Consider the following 14,310-nt stretch of genomic DNA (forward strand, 5'->3'; position numbering starts at 1 on the left):
AGCCCACGTGCGATGCCCAAGGCTCCGGAGCAGCGACGGCTCATGGGGGAGGCAGCGGGGCTGGGGGCTTCTCCTCCTCCTCCTCCTCCTCCTCTTCTTCTTCTTCTTCCTCGGGCCCTGGGGGCTGCTCGTCCTACGCCCGGGGGACATCCAGCGCCATCCTGTCCCCTGCGTCCCCTCCCCATCAGCCGCCCGCGCTGGGCCCGGTGCCCCCGGGCAGGGCGGTGCCCGCAGCCCCCCGCTCCATGGAGCCCTCGCCCTGCCGGCCCCGAGGGGGGACACGGGCGGCGGGGGCGGCTTTAAAGGTGGGGAGAGCCCCGCAGGGAGGGGCTGGAGGTGGCCCGGGAGGGAGAGGGTGGGATGGGGCAGGAGGAGGGGACGGCGGAGGTGGGCTCGGCTTGGGGGTCCCCATCTCCCCCCGCCCCAAGCCGCGGGGACACGGTGAGGGCAGCAGGCCTCGGGGACAGAGGGTTTTTTGTCACCGCCTCGTCATCAGGTGCCTCACCCACCACAGCGGGGTCCCACCGTTCCAGCCGTTCCAGCGCTGGGGGGCTCTGGGGAGCCCCCCCTCCCCTTCCCATCCCGCAGGGGGAGGTCGGGAACCCCCCCAGGCACCGTTTGCTGGGCCAGGGAGGTGCTAAACGCCCGATAAAGACCCCGGCGGGGAGCTGGGGAACCCCTGAGGGGTCAAACCGCACCGGGGGGGGTCAGTTCAGAACTCACCTGCCTTCACTCGTGCCTCAGTTTCCCCCAGGCGCCGTGGGAAAGGCAGGAGGGGGAGCAGCAGGGATCCACCCCCCATCCACAGGAGGGGGGGGGGGGGAGATCCCATGAAAACAACCCAAAATTAACCCCCCCGCTGCCTCCACACCTCCCGGGCCAGGAGTTCAGCCCAAACCCCACTTTACAGCCCCCCCTCCCAAAACCACAAATGGGGCAGCCCCCAGAGCTGGGATCCCCTCCCACCCCCAGCCTGGGGGGGCTCAGCAGCCCTGGGGGCTGCGCCTCCGCCCCCCCATGCACGGGGGATGATTGATGGATGTGGGGCCGTCATCGCCCCCGGGATGTGCCCCCGGTGTGGGGCAGGGGGCCCGGGCGCTGTCAGCACCTCCCGGGGGGGCCCCGCTGTGCAAACAGCCCCTGCGGGGTGAGGACAGGCGGGACGGACAGCGCTGCCTGTCACAGCTCCCGCGGTGGCCCTGGAGGACAGAAACGGCCCTGTCCCCCCCCTCGTCCCCATCCCAGCAGCTCCTCAGCCCCATCCCGGGTGGGTGCAGAGCGGGATGAACCTCCCCGAACTGTCCCATCCCCGCCCCACACCTGGAGCAGCCCCATAGCGGGGGTCAGGGCCCCTCTGGGAGCCCCCCCTAGGACACAGCAGCAGCCGGGGGGCTCCGGGCCCTTCCCAAATCCCGGTGCCAAGGCCAGGGCCACGGGATCCAATCCTCTCCCCGCTGCTCCCTAATCCCCCTTTGTCCCCTATTCACAGCACCCCACGGGTGCGGGGCAGCCTCCGGCGCCCCAAATCCAGGGAAGCAGCTTCCAGCAGCTCCATCCAGGGTGGGGGATGCTCCCACAGCCCCCCCAGCGCCAGCACAGGGAGCCAGGAGTGCAAAATGTGCTTTATTTGGGAACGCCAACACCAACCCCCAGCGGCTGCTGCTTCCAGGAATCCCGGCACCTGGAAGGGAAGGAGGAAAAGGATTTTACCCGCGGGGATCCCGGGATGACCACGCCGTGGGCACGGAGCCGCCCCAGCCCCGCGCTGGGGGCACCCGCGGATCCCTCCCAGCTCCGTAGGGACCCGGGCTCCACATCCCAATCCTCACCGGGCCGGGCTCTGACGGAATTCCCGTTATTTCTTCGGTGCTTTCCTGCCCCGGCCGGCTCCACGTCCCTGCAAGAACGGGGAGGAGGCTGAACGTGGGGACCCCCCCAGCCTGGGGAGCCCCAAACCCGCGTTTCTGCCCCATTTTTGGGTCCAGCAGCTGCTGCCCATCACACACCGACCCCTTTCCCTGCCCCGGAGCCGCCGGTCCTGTGTTATCCCGTGGGAGAACGGGATGCAGGGGGACACCCCAAGCAGCTCCTACCTTGCTGGGAAGGGGATCCTCAGGGGCGAGGCTGTTCCTGCTGGGAGAGAAGGGGAGGGTTGGGATTAGGGGGGCTGGCAGTGGGGGATCCCCCGCTCCAGCTTCTCCCTCCATACTCACAGCTCATCCTCTTTTTCCAGCTTCCTTTTCTACGGGAGAGAGAAAGGGAGGGAGATGTGGGATGGGGACTCTTCCTCCCCGAGGGATGAAGGCCACGGCTCATCCCCTTAACAGAGAGGGGTTTGAGGTCCCTGCCCCCTTTTCCCCGTGGCACAGGGACCCCTCCCCACCCCTGACCCCACCCGCGGGGTGCTGACCTTGGCAGCACTGCCCTTCCGGGCACTCGAGCCCTTGGGGGGCTTCTTGGGGGTCTCTTCTGCTGCTTCCTCTTCTTCTTCCTCCTCCTCCTCCTCCTCATCCGAGCTCAGGGTCGGCACTGCGGGAGAGCCTGGCTGAGCCCCCAGACCCCGGGGGTCTCAGGGGGGTGGGGGGACCCCGATACTCACTGGACACGTGCTGGCCGCTGACATAGACGGGGCCGGAGCCGGCTCGAAGGCAGAAGGTCACCGGGGGGGTCAGCTCCAGTCCGGCCAGCGTGGCCTGGAAAATGGGAATGGGAACAGCTCCTGGCAGAAACCCCCTCCCCAGGGGGGGCAGAAACCCCCTCCCCAGGCACTCACCGTGGGCAGCACCGACGGCTTCAGCGTGGCCAGGGGCACCGGGGTCCGGCTGTCCCCGTCCTCGGCCACCACCTCCACCACGTGGAATTCATCGCGGGCCGTCTCCCCCAGGCAGATCTCGAGGGGAAAGGAAGTCAGGAAATCCCCTCAGGACCCCCCCAAAACCCAGGTACTCCTCGCCCAGGACCCCCGGGGATTTTTGGGGCAGAGGGGCAGTGGGGTGTGGGCATCCCCCTGCCCATCCCTCACCACACGGAATTCACCCCGGGCCACCTCCCTGAGGGACTGAGAAGAAAATCCCCCCCCAGGGCCCCTCACAGCAGCCAGGTACCCCTTTGTGGGATCCTTTGGGGGGCAGTGGGGTGAGAGCAATCCGTCCTCAGCCGCGATCTCCACCCCGTAGGATTCATCCCCCAAACTGCGGGAAGAAGATTCCCCCCGAGGACCTCCATAAATCCCAGGAATCTGGGGAGCTGGTGGGGGGGGACAATCATCCCCCTCCCTGCCTGCTCCGATCTCTCCCACGTGGAATTCATCCACAGCGATAAGAACAAGCCCCCCCTTCACCCCCTCCCGAGCGTTTTTGGGGTCACGCACCGTGCGCAGGACCAGCTGCTGCTCGCAGTGCCATTCCTCGGGCACCTGGAAGGTGTAGGAGCTCCTCCCGCTGCTCAGCTCGCACCCTGCGGGCACCAGGAGGGGACAAACCCGTGGCATTGGGGGGATCCCGGGCAGGGGGGGCACCCCGGAGCACCCCCCCCCAGCCCTACCGGGGTGTGGGGATCGTGGCACTCACCCCAAAGGATGGACACGGGTTTCTCGGACCTGCTGTCGGTGCTGTCCGTGAGGGACATGGCTCGGGGGTGTCACAGCCTGGGGGGGACACGCAGAGCTGTGGGACCCCCCCCCCTCCAACCTGCGGCACCCCCAGTCGCCCCTCCCCAAAACACTCACCCTAAAAAGCGCCTCAATTCTCAGCCCAAGGGGAACCCCAAAGACAGCACGGCCACCCCACAGCGGGCACTTATAGGGGCACGGAGACCCCACCCACCCCCCCCAGTCGCCAATTAAGCAGGTAATTAGTTAATTACCCCCCAGCTGTGGGTGCTAATGAGCCCCCCCCGATGTGTCACAGGTCACCGTGTTGTGACATCCCTGGTGGCCCCACCACGCGTGTCCCCTCGCCCTGTGTGTCCCCCGATGTCCCCCGTGTCCCTCCGCCCCGCGTGTCCCCCCCACGTCCCCCCGCGTTGTCCTGTGTCCCTCGATGTCCCCCCGTGTCCCTACACCTCCCGTGTCCCCCCATAACTCCCATTCCCCCGTGTTCCTGCGCTCTCCGTGTCCCCCCGATCTCTCCTGTCCCCCTGCCCCCCGTGTCCCCCTCGTGTCTCCCCCGTGTCCCCCCGCTCCCTCGTGTCCTCCTGCTCCCCATGTCCCCCCCGTGTCCCCCCGATCCCTCCTGTCCCCCTGCTCCCCGTGTCCCCCCCGTGTCCCCCCGATCCCTCGTGTCCTCCTGCCCCCGTGTCCCCCTCGTGTCCCCCCCGTGTCCCCCCGTGTCCCTCCCCGTCCCCCCGATCCCTCGTGTCCCCCTGCTCCCCGTGTCCCCCCGTGTCCCTCCCCGTCCCCCCGATCTCTCGTGTCCTCCTGCCCCCCGTGTCCTCCTCGTGTCCCTCGATGTCCCTCCGTGTCTCCCCGATCCCTCCTGTCCCCCTGCCCCCCGTGTCCCCCCCGTGTCCCCCTGTGTCCCCCCCGTGTCCCCCCCCGTCCCCCCGATCTCTCGTGTCCTCCTGGCCCCTGTGTCCTCCTCGTGTCCCTCGATGTCCTCCCCGTATCCCCCTGATCCCTCCTGTCCCCCTGCCCCCGTGTCCCCCCGTGTCCCCCCGTGTCCCCCCCGTGTCCCCCCGTGTCCCCCTCGCGTTCCCCCCGTGTCCCCCCGTGCCCCCCCGTGTCCCCCCGATCCCTCCTGTCCCCCTGCCCCCCGTGTCCCCCCCGTGTCCCCCCGATCCCTCGTGTCCTCCTGGCCCCCGTGTCTCCCCGTGTCCCCCCCGTGTCCCCCCGATCTCTCGTGTCCTCCTGCCCCCCGTGTCCCCCCCGTGTCCCCCCGTGTCCCCCCCGTGTCCCCCCGTGTCCCCTCCTGGTCCCTCCCCTGTCCCCGTGGGCGGAGCCGCCGCTCCTCTTCCGGCAGCGATGGCGGCGGCGGGGCTGGCGGGGCTGGTGAGCCTGGGGGGGACCGGGGGGCCGTGGGTGCCCCTGTGTGACCCTGGGGGGGCCATGGGGGCCGTGTCCCCCCGGTGTGGCAGCTCCGTGTCCCCCGCAGGGCCCCGGCGAGGCCGCGGCGGCCGCTCAGGCGCTGGCGCTGCCCGCGGAGTCCTTCGGCAACGACGTGAGTGGGACTGGGGGGGACTGGGGGGACTGGGGGGCCTTACTGGGAGGGGTCACAAACTGGGAGGGGTCACAGACTGGGAGGGAGTCACAGACTGGGAGGGAGTCACAGATTTGGGGGGGGGGTCACAGATTTGGGGGTCCCTGTCCTCGCAGAGGGGTCCCAGATTTGGGAGGGTTCCAAATTTTGGGGTCCCTGTCCTGGAGGGTGTCAGATTTGGGAGGGTTCCAACTTTTGGGGTCCCTGTCCTGGGGGGTGTCAGATTTGGGAGGGTTCCAACTTTTGGGATCCCTGTCCTGGGGGGTGTCAGATTTGGGAGGGTTCCAACTTTTGGGGTCCCTGTCCTGGAGGGTGTCAGATTTGGGGAATTCCATTCCTAGGGAGTCCCTGTCCTCAGGGGGACGTCCCGGTCCTGGGAGGGACGTCCCAGCTTTGGGGGTCTCGGTTTTGGGGGTCTCAGTCGTGGCAGGGGGGTCCCAGCCTCGTCCCCCGAGAGGAGCAAAATCCCAAAAGGAAGAAAATCCCCCGGAACGGGAGGAGAGGAACCCCAAGAGGATGAAAAGCCCCACGAAGGGGGGGAGAAAACCCCCCAAAAGGGGGAGAGGGCCCCCCAAATGGGAGGAGGGACCCCCCCAAGGGGAGATTTGTCCCCAGAGGGGGGGTCCCAGCTGTCCCTGATCCGTGTCCGGCCCCGCAGCCCCGCGTGGAGCTGGCCTGGGCCATGAAGGCTCATCAGCACGCCCAGGTCTACTTCAACGTGAGTCTCCGAGTGCTTTGGGAGGGGGGAGCTTTTAGGGGGGTCCCAGCTGACCCTGCACCCCCCCCCCCCCCGCGCAGCTCATCTCCTCCGTGGACCCCAAATTCCTGAGCCTCACCAAGGTGGACGACCGGATCTACGAGGAATTCCGCAAAACCTTCCGGGACCTGCGCGTCGACGTCCTGGACCCCGAGGAGCTGAAATCGGAGCCGGCCAAGGCGGTGGGTGGGGGGCTCGGGGAAGGGGGTCTCAGCGGGATATTTTTCCCCCCTTTTCCCGGGATTTTGGGGGTGCTGAGGGTTTTTTTACTCTTTCCCCCCCCCCCCCATCCCAGAAGTGGCGCCCGTTCTGCCTCCGCTTCGAGGGCGTGGTGGAGGATTTCAACTACGGGACGCTGCTCCGGCTGGATTCCCGGCGGGAGTACACGGAGGAAAACACCATCTTCGGTGGGAAACGGGGTGAGAGAGCTGTGGGGGATCCCAAATCCGTAGATTTCCTTGGAGTCGATCCCTTTCCTGCTTTTTCAGCCACCAGGATCCAGTTTTTCGCCATCGAGATCGCCCGGAACAGGGAGGGCTGGAATGACGAGGTTTACAGCAGCGCCAGGGAGCCGCCGGCTTCGGAGGGAAAATCGGGATGAGGATTGGGAAGCTGGGCCGGGATGAGGGGGGCAGGAGCCCCCAGAGTCGATTCGAGGGGAGCAGGAGCCCCCAGCCCCGCTCCGGGATCGTTCCCAGGCTGGGAAGGCTCTGGAAGGACGGAGGGGCTGGAGCTGCTCCTGCTCCTCCAGCTCCGACTGTAAATAAATGTTTGGAAATCCCAATCCCGGTGTTGGGATCCCTGTTCGAAAATCCCAATCCCTGTGGGGTTTGGGGGTTCCCTGGGGTGTCCCCCCCTCCCCTGTACCCCCAGCTGCTCGCAGGGATGGGGAGGTTGTTCCCTAAAACAAAACTTCCAGGAATTGGGGCCAAATCCAGGGGGGTTTTGGTTGGAGCTTTGCTCGCTCCGCTCGGGCCTCGAGGATCATCCACCCCCACCCCGAACGAAATCGGATTTTGGGCATTTTGGGATTTGATTGGGAAAAGTCACCCTGCAGGAGAGGGCTGGGGGTGTTGGGGGGATCTTGGGGTGAAGAGGGAGAGCTCAGGGGGAGATCTTGGGGTGCAGGGAGAAATCATGAGGAGAACTCGGTTTAGAGATCTTGGGGTTCTGGAGGAAAACTCGGGGTGCTGAGGAAGGTTTTGGGGTTCTGGGGGGAGATCCCGGGGTGCAGGGGGAGACTTTGGGGGCCAGGGGGGGAATCTCAGGGTTCTGGGGTGAATCTCAGGGTGTAGGGGTGAACTTGGGGTTCTGAGAAGGAACTCGGGGTTCTGGGGTGAATTTTGGGGTTCTGGGGGTGCTCTCAGGGTTCTGGGGTGAATCTGCAGGTGCAGAGAGGACTCTCAAGATGGTGGGAGGAATCTTGGGGTTCTGGGGGTTCTCTCACAGTTCTGGGGGTTCTCTCACAGTTCTGGGGGGTCTCTCACGGTTCTGGGGGGACTCTCAGGGCTCTGGGGTCAATCTCAGAGTTCTGGGGCGAATCTTGGGGTTCTGGGGGTTCTCTCACAGTTCTGGGGGTTCTCTCACAGTTCTGGGGGGTCTCTCACGGTTTTGGGGGGACTCTCACAGTTCTGGGGCAAATCTTGGGGTTCTGGGCATTCTCTCATAGTTCTGGGGGGGTCTCTCACGGTTCTGGGGTAAATCTTGGGGTTCTGGGGGGACTCTCAGGGCTCTGGGGTAAATCTCAGGGTTCTGGGGTGAATCTTGGGATTCTGGGGGTTTTCTCACAGTTCTGGGGGGTCTCTCATGGTTCTGGGGCGAATCTTGGGGTTCTGGGGGTTCTCTCAAGGTTCTGGGGGTTCTCTCAGAGTTCTGGGATGAATCTTGGGGTTCTGGGGGGGACTCTCACGGTTCTGGGATGAATCTTGGGGTTCTGGGGGTTCTCTCACAGTTCTGGGGGTTCCCTCACGGTTCTGGGGGGACTCTCACGGTTTTGGGGGGACTCTCAGGGCTCTGGGGTAAATCTCAGGGTTCTGGGGTGAATCTTGGGGTTCTGGGGGGACTCTCACAGTTCTGGGGGGTCTCTCACAGTTCTGGGGGGTTCTCTCAGGGCTCTGGGGTCAATCTCAGGGTTCTGGGATGAATCTTGGGGTTCTGGGGGGGTCTCTCACAGTTCTGGGGGTCTCTCACAGTTCTGGGGGGACCCTCACGGTTCTGGGGGATCTCTCAGGGCTCTGGGGTGACTCTTGGGGTTCAGGGCTGAGTTTTGGGGCGCAGGGGGAATCTCGGGGCGCAGCCAGAGCCGTGTCAGTAGAAACCATTGAGTTTTATTTGCAGTCACAATGCTTACACTGTTTGCAGCAAACACCCTTACAAGTCAACCAGCATCTGCTCACGCGGAAAAGGACCCAACACACAATCGCCAGAGGAAAAGAAAAAGAAAAAAACAAACCAAAAAAAAAAAAACCCAAAAAAACAACCAAAACAAAATCCAAAATAAAATTAAAATCAAATAAAATAAAATTAAAAAAAAAAAAAAATTAATTAGAAGAGTTTAATTGGTGTCTGGGAAGAGAAACTGAAGCCCTAAAAGGCCCGAGTGTCTGTGGGGAGAGCTGAGCAAGAGGATGCACACGACTAGCAGCAACAATAGTGGGGAAATACAAGGCAAAGGGGTTCCCTCCCCCTCAGATCCCTCAGATCCGTCGGTTTTCCATCCGTGGATATCCCAAACATCGCTTGGGGTGACTCAAGAGAAGAAATGGACTCGTTCCCAAGGGCTGCTCGACGCTTCCTGCTGGGCAAACCTTGCGAAGAACCCTCCGAGGAGGAGGAGGAGGAGGAGGAGGAGGAGGAGGCCCTGTGCTGCCGCCAGCTCCCGCTCCAGCCCGGGAAAAACGGGAAAAAGAGATGGAAAAGGAGGAGGAAAAGGAGGAAAAGGAGGGCCCTGGGAGGGGCTACTGCTACAGAGGGGACAGGAGGGACACCCACGAGCAAGCACGAACGGAGGGGTCACGTCATGGCTTCGAGTTCCCAATAACGAGGGCGAGACGGGACCGGGAAATTGTGATTTCGAGGGGGGGCTTAATAAGAAAAAATATACATTTGGAATTTTACAATGCCTTTTTTTTTCTTTTTTTTTTTTTTTTGTTGGTTTTTTTTTTTTGTGGTGGTTTTTTCTTTCGTCGGCGTCGCTGTTTTTTAATTTTTTTTTGTTGGTTTTTTGTTATTTTTTTTTCTGTTTGTTTTGTTTGAGTTTTTGCTTCTCTCTACAGCTCATGTCACTAAATAGATCTCTGCACTTTCACACAGCCACCCCCTCGCCCAGTAAAGCTTCAGGCCACGCTTTCCTCACTCGCATTCACAACCCTCACACCAGCACTGGGTGCACCAGGACTCTGTAAAAATTCCAATCACACTTTGTTTTTTGTGTTTTTTTTGTCATTTTGTTGTTTTTTTTTGTTTTTTTTTTAAATCATCATTTTGGTTTTTGTGTGGTTTTTTTTTTTGTGATTTTTTTGTGATTTTTTTTTTTAATTTTTGGGTGATTTTTTTTTTTAAATTTTTTTTTGCAGTTTTTTTGACTCTTTTTTTTGTTGTGTTTTTTTTTTCTTTTTTTTGTCTCCTTTTTCTGAAACTCAATATAAACCTTGTTCCAAAATGTTATGAAAAAATGTACATGTTTTATACAAGGCAGGCTTTGCAGCAGAGCAATTCCACATTCCAGCCTGGGAGAGAGAGAGAGAAGGAGAGAGAGAGAGAGAGAGAGAAAAAAACCTTGGAATTCCTGCACCTGGATGATGCCCTTCCAATGGAAAACACCTGCCCAGGTGAGCTCAACCTGCTGCTCCCTCCTCCCTCGGGGTCCGGCCGCGCTCCAGCCCTGGGGAAGGGCTCCGGCCCTGGGGAAGGGCGGGGATTTGGGAACGCCCTGGATTTTTTCCTTGGGGAAAAGGGAGCCCTCGGGGCCAGGAGAAGGAGAAGCTGCCGGAGGGAGGTGTCAGCTCATCATGTCGTTGCTGTTGACGCCGTAGCTCGAGTTCTTCATGGAGTCGTTGACCTCCCGCCGGAACGCCGACAGGTTCTGGGTGAACCTGGAATGGGGTGGGAAGGCAGATTCCATCATTCCGGGGTGGAATTGGGAAGTTCTCACAGGGTGTGGGGTCCTACCCAAAAGCTGGTAGTGACCCCCCCCCGCCCCCCCGGGTGTTGTGTCTGTGGGGATTTTAAAGCCCACCTGGGATGGGGATCCAGCACTTGGGGGGAGTCCATGGGAAGGTTTGTTATTGGAATGGGGATATCTGGAAGGAATTCCTCCCCCTGGGAGGGTGGGGATGGGATTCCCAGAGGAGATGTGGCTGCCCCTGGATCCCTGCAAGTGTCCAAGGCCAGGTTGGAGCACTCTGGGATAGTGGAAGGTGGCCCTGGATGGGATTTAAGGTCCCTCCTAACCCAAACCATTCCATGATTCCAGCCATGAATCCATGAAGAAATCCCATGGGAAGTTTCAAACTGAAATGGGGATATTGAGAAGGAATTCCTGGCTGGGAGGGTGGGGAGGGGCTGGGATGGAATTCCCAGAGCAGCTGTGGCTGCCCCTGGATCCCTGGCAGTGCCCAAAGCCAGGCTGGATCACGCTGGGATCGCAGAACGTGTCCCTACCCACGGACATTTAAACTCCCTTCCCACCCAAACCATGCCAGGAGCCCAACCACGAGGCAATCCCATGGGAAAGTGCCCATTCCAGGTTTTCCTGGCAGGAGGAGTGGCTGGCACTGACCTGTCCCTGTTCTTGGTGAGCAGGTTGCGCTCGATGCCCTCCATGAGGTTCTCGAAGCAGAGGTGCATGGCCTGCTGCTTCTCCGGGGGCTGGCTGTTCACAATGCTGTTCCTCAGGTCCGAAAAATACTGGGAAAGCAGGACAAGGAAGGGTTAATTCCCAGCTTTGGGATAGAGCACCCACTCCCCAGGATGGTGGGAATAAGGAGGGAACGTGGGTGGATGAATGGATGGAGTTGGGACTCCTCAGCTCCAAGGAGGGCTGTGACCCCTCCTGGCCATGGGATCACTCCAAGGCTTCCCTGGGAATGTTTGGGAATGTTCTCCTGCCTCAGCCAAGCTGGAATGGCTTTGGGATGGAGCACACAGCCCCAGGATGTTGGGAATAAGGAGGGAATATCCCAGCTTTTGAATGGATGGAGTTGGGACTCCTCAGCTCCAAGGAGGGCTGTGACCCCTCCTGGCCACAGCATCATTCCAAGGCTTCCCTGGGAATGTTTGGGAATGTTCTCCTGCCTCAGCCAAGCCCTTTTCCAGCTGGGATGGATCCTTTACCTGCTCGTTGAGCAGAGGCTGGGACATGGACCTTGGCTTTGGGATAGAGCACAAACCACCCAGGATGTTGGGAATAAGGAGGGAATATCCCAGCTTCTGAATGGATTTCATTGGATTCCTCAGCTCCACGGAGAGCTGAGACCCTTCCTGGCCACGGGATCATTCCAAGGCTTCCCTGGGAATGTTCTCCTGCCTCAGCCAAGCCCTTTCCAGCTGGGATGGATCTGTTACCTTCTCGTTGAGCAGGATGAGGCCGAGCAGAGGCCGGGACATGGACCACTGGTTCCTGCAGTCCTCGAAGATGATGATGTTCAGCACCGTCGAGAGCATCTGGGATAGGGAAAGGAGGGTCAAAGGCAGCCCTTCCATCCCATCCCATCCCATCCCATCCCATCCCATCCCATCCCATCCCATCCCATCCCATCCCATCCCATCCCATCCCATCCCATCCCATCCCAGCTCCCTCCCTGCCCTGGGAGCTGGGAATCACCTGGGATGCTCCTGGAACAGAGCTCTGAGCACTGGGAATCAGGGAATTCAGGCTGGAGGGACAGGACAGGGGAGTGACTTCATAAGAGGGTGGGATATTGGGAAAAATCCTTCCCTGGAGGGTGGGGAGGGGCTGGGATGGAATTCCCAAAGGAAAAGCTGTGGCTGCTCCATCCCTGGAAGTGTCCAAGGCCACGCTGGAGCAGCCTGGGATAGCAGAAGATTCCTGGGGGGGGGGATGGGATATTTCAGGTCTCTCCCACCCAAGCCATTCCATGAATCCACGGATCCAACCACCCACCCAGCACTGCCAAGGCCACGTCAGGGACAAGAGGAGGATCTGGAGCCTCCATGAACTGCTGGAAGCTTCCCTGAGGTGCTGGGAGCTGCTGGAGTGGTGATTCCTGACACATCCCAAGGCATCCACGGGAATATTTCCCCATCTCCACCTACACTGGCATTTAAATACCTTGGGAATCTCCTCATCCTTCCCTGAGTTTCCTTCCACAGCCACCTCAGGCTGAAGCCAGGATCTAACCTGGGCTTGGAAGATGAGATTCCTCTTTTTAGCCTCAGAAAACTCAGCCTGCATCCCCAAAAAAAGCTGGATCCACCAGCGAGGGCGGAACAAAACTCCCTGCTCCCACACGGGAACGGTGCTGCCACTGCTGAGCACCAGGGGAGAGCACCAGAACTGCATTCCCTTAAAAAAAAACAACAGGGAAAAGCCCATTTTTTGGGCAGTCCAACTGCTGTTCCTTGGCATCAGCAAAACCTTGGAGCAAGGCTTGGAATTGCACCTGAGGAGAGGTGGAATGCTGGCAAAAAATGCTGTTTATCCCAGAAAACAGCTCCCTGTTTCTCCTGTTTATCCCAAAAAACGATTCCCTGTTTCTCCCGTTTATCCCAAAAACCAACTCCCCATTTCTCCCGTTTATCCCAAAAACCAACTCCCTGTTTCTCCCGTTTATCCCAAAAACCAACTCCCTGTTTCTCCTGTTTATCCCAGAAAACAACTCCCTGTTTCTCCTGTTTATCCCAAAAAACAACTCCGTTTCTCCCATTCATCCCAAAAAACAATTCCCTGTTTCTCCTGTTTATCCCAGAAAACAACTCCCCATTTATCCCAAAAACCAACTCCCCGTTTATCCCAAAAAACAACTCAGTTTCTCCTGTTTATCCCAAAAACCAACTCCTCGTTTATCCCAGAAAACAACTCCCTGTTTCTACTGTTTCTCCCAAAAACCAACTCCCTGTTTCTCCCATTCATCCCAAAAAGCAATTCCCCGTTTCTCCTGTTCATCCCAGAAAACAACTCCCTGTTTATCCCAAAATCCAACTCCCCGTTTATCCCAAAAACCAACTCCCTGTTTCTCCTGTTTATCCCAAAAAACAACTCCCTGTTTCTATTGTTTATCCCAAAAAACAACTCCGTTTCTCCCATTCATCCCAAAAAACAATTCCCTGTTTCTCCTGTTTATCCCAAAAAACAACTCAGTTTCTCCCGTTTATCCCAAAAACCAACTCCCCGTTTATCCCAAAAAACAACTCAGTTTCTCCCGTTTATCCCAAAAACCAACTCCCTGTTTCTCCCGTTTATCCCAAAAACCAACTCCCTGTTTCTCCCGTTTATCCCAAAAAACAACTCCCTGTTTCTACTGTTTCTCCCAAAAACCAACTCCCTGTTTCTCCCATTCATCCCAAAAAGCAATTCCCTGTTTCTCCTGTTCATCCCAGAAAACAACTCCCTGTTTATCCCCAAAACCAACTCCCCGTTTATCCCAAAAAACAACTCAGTTTCTCCCATTTATCCCAAAAACCAACTCCCTGTTTCTCCCGTTTATCCCAAAAAACAATTCCGTTTCTCCCGTTTATCCCAAAAAACAACTCCCTGTTTCTCCCAAAAACCAACTCCCTGTTTCTCCTGTTTCTCCCAAAAACCAACTCCCTGTTTCTCCCGTTTATCCCAAAAACCAACTCCCTGTTTCTCCCATTCATCCCAAAAAGCAATTCCCCGTTTCTCCTGTTCATCCCAGAAAACAACTCCCTGTTTATCCCAAAATCCAACTCCCTGTTTATCCCAAAAACCAACTCCCTGTTTCTCCTGTTTATCCCAAAAAACAACTCCCTGTTTCTATTGTTTATCCCAAAAAACAACTCAGTTTCTCCCATTCATCCCAAAAAACAATTCCCTGTTTCTCCTGTTTATCCCAAAAAACAACTCAGTTTCTCCCGTTTATCCCAAAAAACAACTCAGTTTCTCCCGTTTATCCCAAAAACCAACTCCCTGTTTATCCCAAAAAACAACTCAGTTTCTCCCGTTTATCCCAAAAACCAACTCCCCGTTTATCCCAAAAAACAACTCAGTTTCTCCCGTTTATCCCAAAAACCAACTCCCTGTTTCTCCCGTTTATCCCAAAAAACAACTCCCTGTTTCTCCCATTCATCCCAAAAAGCAATTCCCCGTTTCTCCTGTTCATCCCAGAAAACAACTCCCTGTTTATCCCAAAAACCAACTCCCTGTTTCTCCCCGTT

At 58.8% G+C, this 14,310-nt stretch overlaps 3 protein-coding genes across 5 annotated transcripts in view; 1 reads left to right on the forward strand and 2 right to left on the reverse strand.

Moving 5' to 3' along the window:
- Nucleotides 1-1,610: 1,610 nt before the first annotated feature.
- NPM2 (nucleophosmin/nucleoplasmin 2) lies at nucleotides 1,611-3,806 on the reverse strand. Of its 2 annotated transcripts, none has more exons than XM_069035426.1 (10): nucleotides 3,728-3,806; nucleotides 3,570-3,646; nucleotides 3,371-3,456; nucleotides 2,774-2,890; nucleotides 2,600-2,693; nucleotides 2,411-2,529; nucleotides 2,214-2,242; nucleotides 2,094-2,130; nucleotides 1,830-1,897; nucleotides 1,611-1,681 (listed from the first exon to the last, which is right to left on the reverse strand). In XM_069035426.1, exons 2-9 carry the CDS (start codon nucleotides 3,625-3,627, stop codon nucleotides 1,856-1,858), a joined length of 582 nt encoding a protein of 193 aa, XP_068891527.1. In that variant the 5' UTR covers nucleotides 3,628-3,646; nucleotides 3,728-3,806; the 3' UTR covers nucleotides 1,611-1,681; nucleotides 1,830-1,855. The 2 variants fall into 2 exon arrangements, with proteins under 2 accessions (XP_068891527.1, XP_068891526.1); XM_069035425.1 differs by having other exon boundaries at nucleotides 2,094-2,133.
- Nucleotides 3,807-4,941: 1,135 nt separating this feature from the next.
- Nucleotides 4,942-6,736, forward strand: PBDC1 (polysaccharide biosynthesis domain containing 1). Its single transcript, XM_069035372.1, has 6 exons — nucleotides 4,942-4,987; nucleotides 5,091-5,156; nucleotides 5,854-5,913; nucleotides 5,994-6,134; nucleotides 6,248-6,359; nucleotides 6,441-6,736. The coding sequence occupies exons 1-6, from the start codon at nucleotides 4,961-4,963 to the stop codon at nucleotides 6,551-6,553; spliced, it is 519 nt and encodes a 172-aa protein (XP_068891473.1). The 5' UTR covers nucleotides 4,942-4,960; the 3' UTR covers nucleotides 6,554-6,736.
- A 2,809-nt stretch (nucleotides 6,737-9,545) lies between these two features.
- XPO7 (exportin 7) overlaps nucleotides 9,546-14,310 on the reverse strand; it is a 71,247-nt gene continuing 66,482 nt past the window's right edge. For both annotated transcript variants that reach the window (XM_069035481.1, XM_069035480.1), the window contains exons 26-28: nucleotides 11,518-11,616; nucleotides 10,733-10,860; nucleotides 9,546-10,046 (exon numbers count right to left, since the gene is read on the reverse strand). In XM_069035481.1, coding sequence (XP_068891582.1) covers nucleotides 9,953-10,046; nucleotides 10,733-10,860; nucleotides 11,518-11,616 — 321 coding nt within the window. In that variant the 3' untranslated portion in view covers nucleotides 9,546-9,952. The remainder of the gene's footprint in view (nucleotides 10,047-10,732; nucleotides 10,861-11,517; nucleotides 11,617-14,310) is intronic.

The sequence above is a fragment of the Aphelocoma coerulescens genome, chromosome 22 (genome assembly GCF_041296385.1).
Source record: "Aphelocoma coerulescens isolate FSJ_1873_10779 chromosome 22, UR_Acoe_1.0, whole genome shotgun sequence".
Classification (NCBI taxonomy): Eukaryota; Metazoa; Chordata; class Aves; order Passeriformes; family Corvidae; genus Aphelocoma; species Aphelocoma coerulescens.

Bases quoted from the DNA above. Each gene is read 5' to 3' on its own strand.
- NPM2 (XM_069035425.1), bottom strand. From the start codon at position 3,627: ATGTCCCTCACGGACAGCACCGACAGCAGGTCCGAGAAACCCGTGTCC. The intron at 2,694-2,773 runs GTGAGTGCCTGG...CCCATTTTCCAG, and splicing joins AGCCGTCGGTGCTGCCCACG to GCCACGCTGGCCGGACTGGA. The intron at 1,898-2,093 runs GTAGGAGCTGCT...CCGTTCTTGCAG, and splicing joins AGGATCCCCTTCCCAGCAAG to GGACGTGGAGCCGGCCGGGG.
- PBDC1 (XM_069035372.1), top strand. From the start codon at position 4,961: ATGGCGGCGGCGGGGCTGGCGGGGCTG. The intron at 4,988-5,090 runs GTGAGCCTGGGG...TGTCCCCCGCAG, and splicing joins CGGCGGGGCTGGCGGGGCTG to GGCCCCGGCGAGGCCGCGGC. The intron at 5,914-5,993 runs GTGAGTCTCCGA...CCCCCCGCGCAG, and splicing joins ACGCCCAGGTCTACTTCAAC to CTCATCTCCTCCGTGGACCC.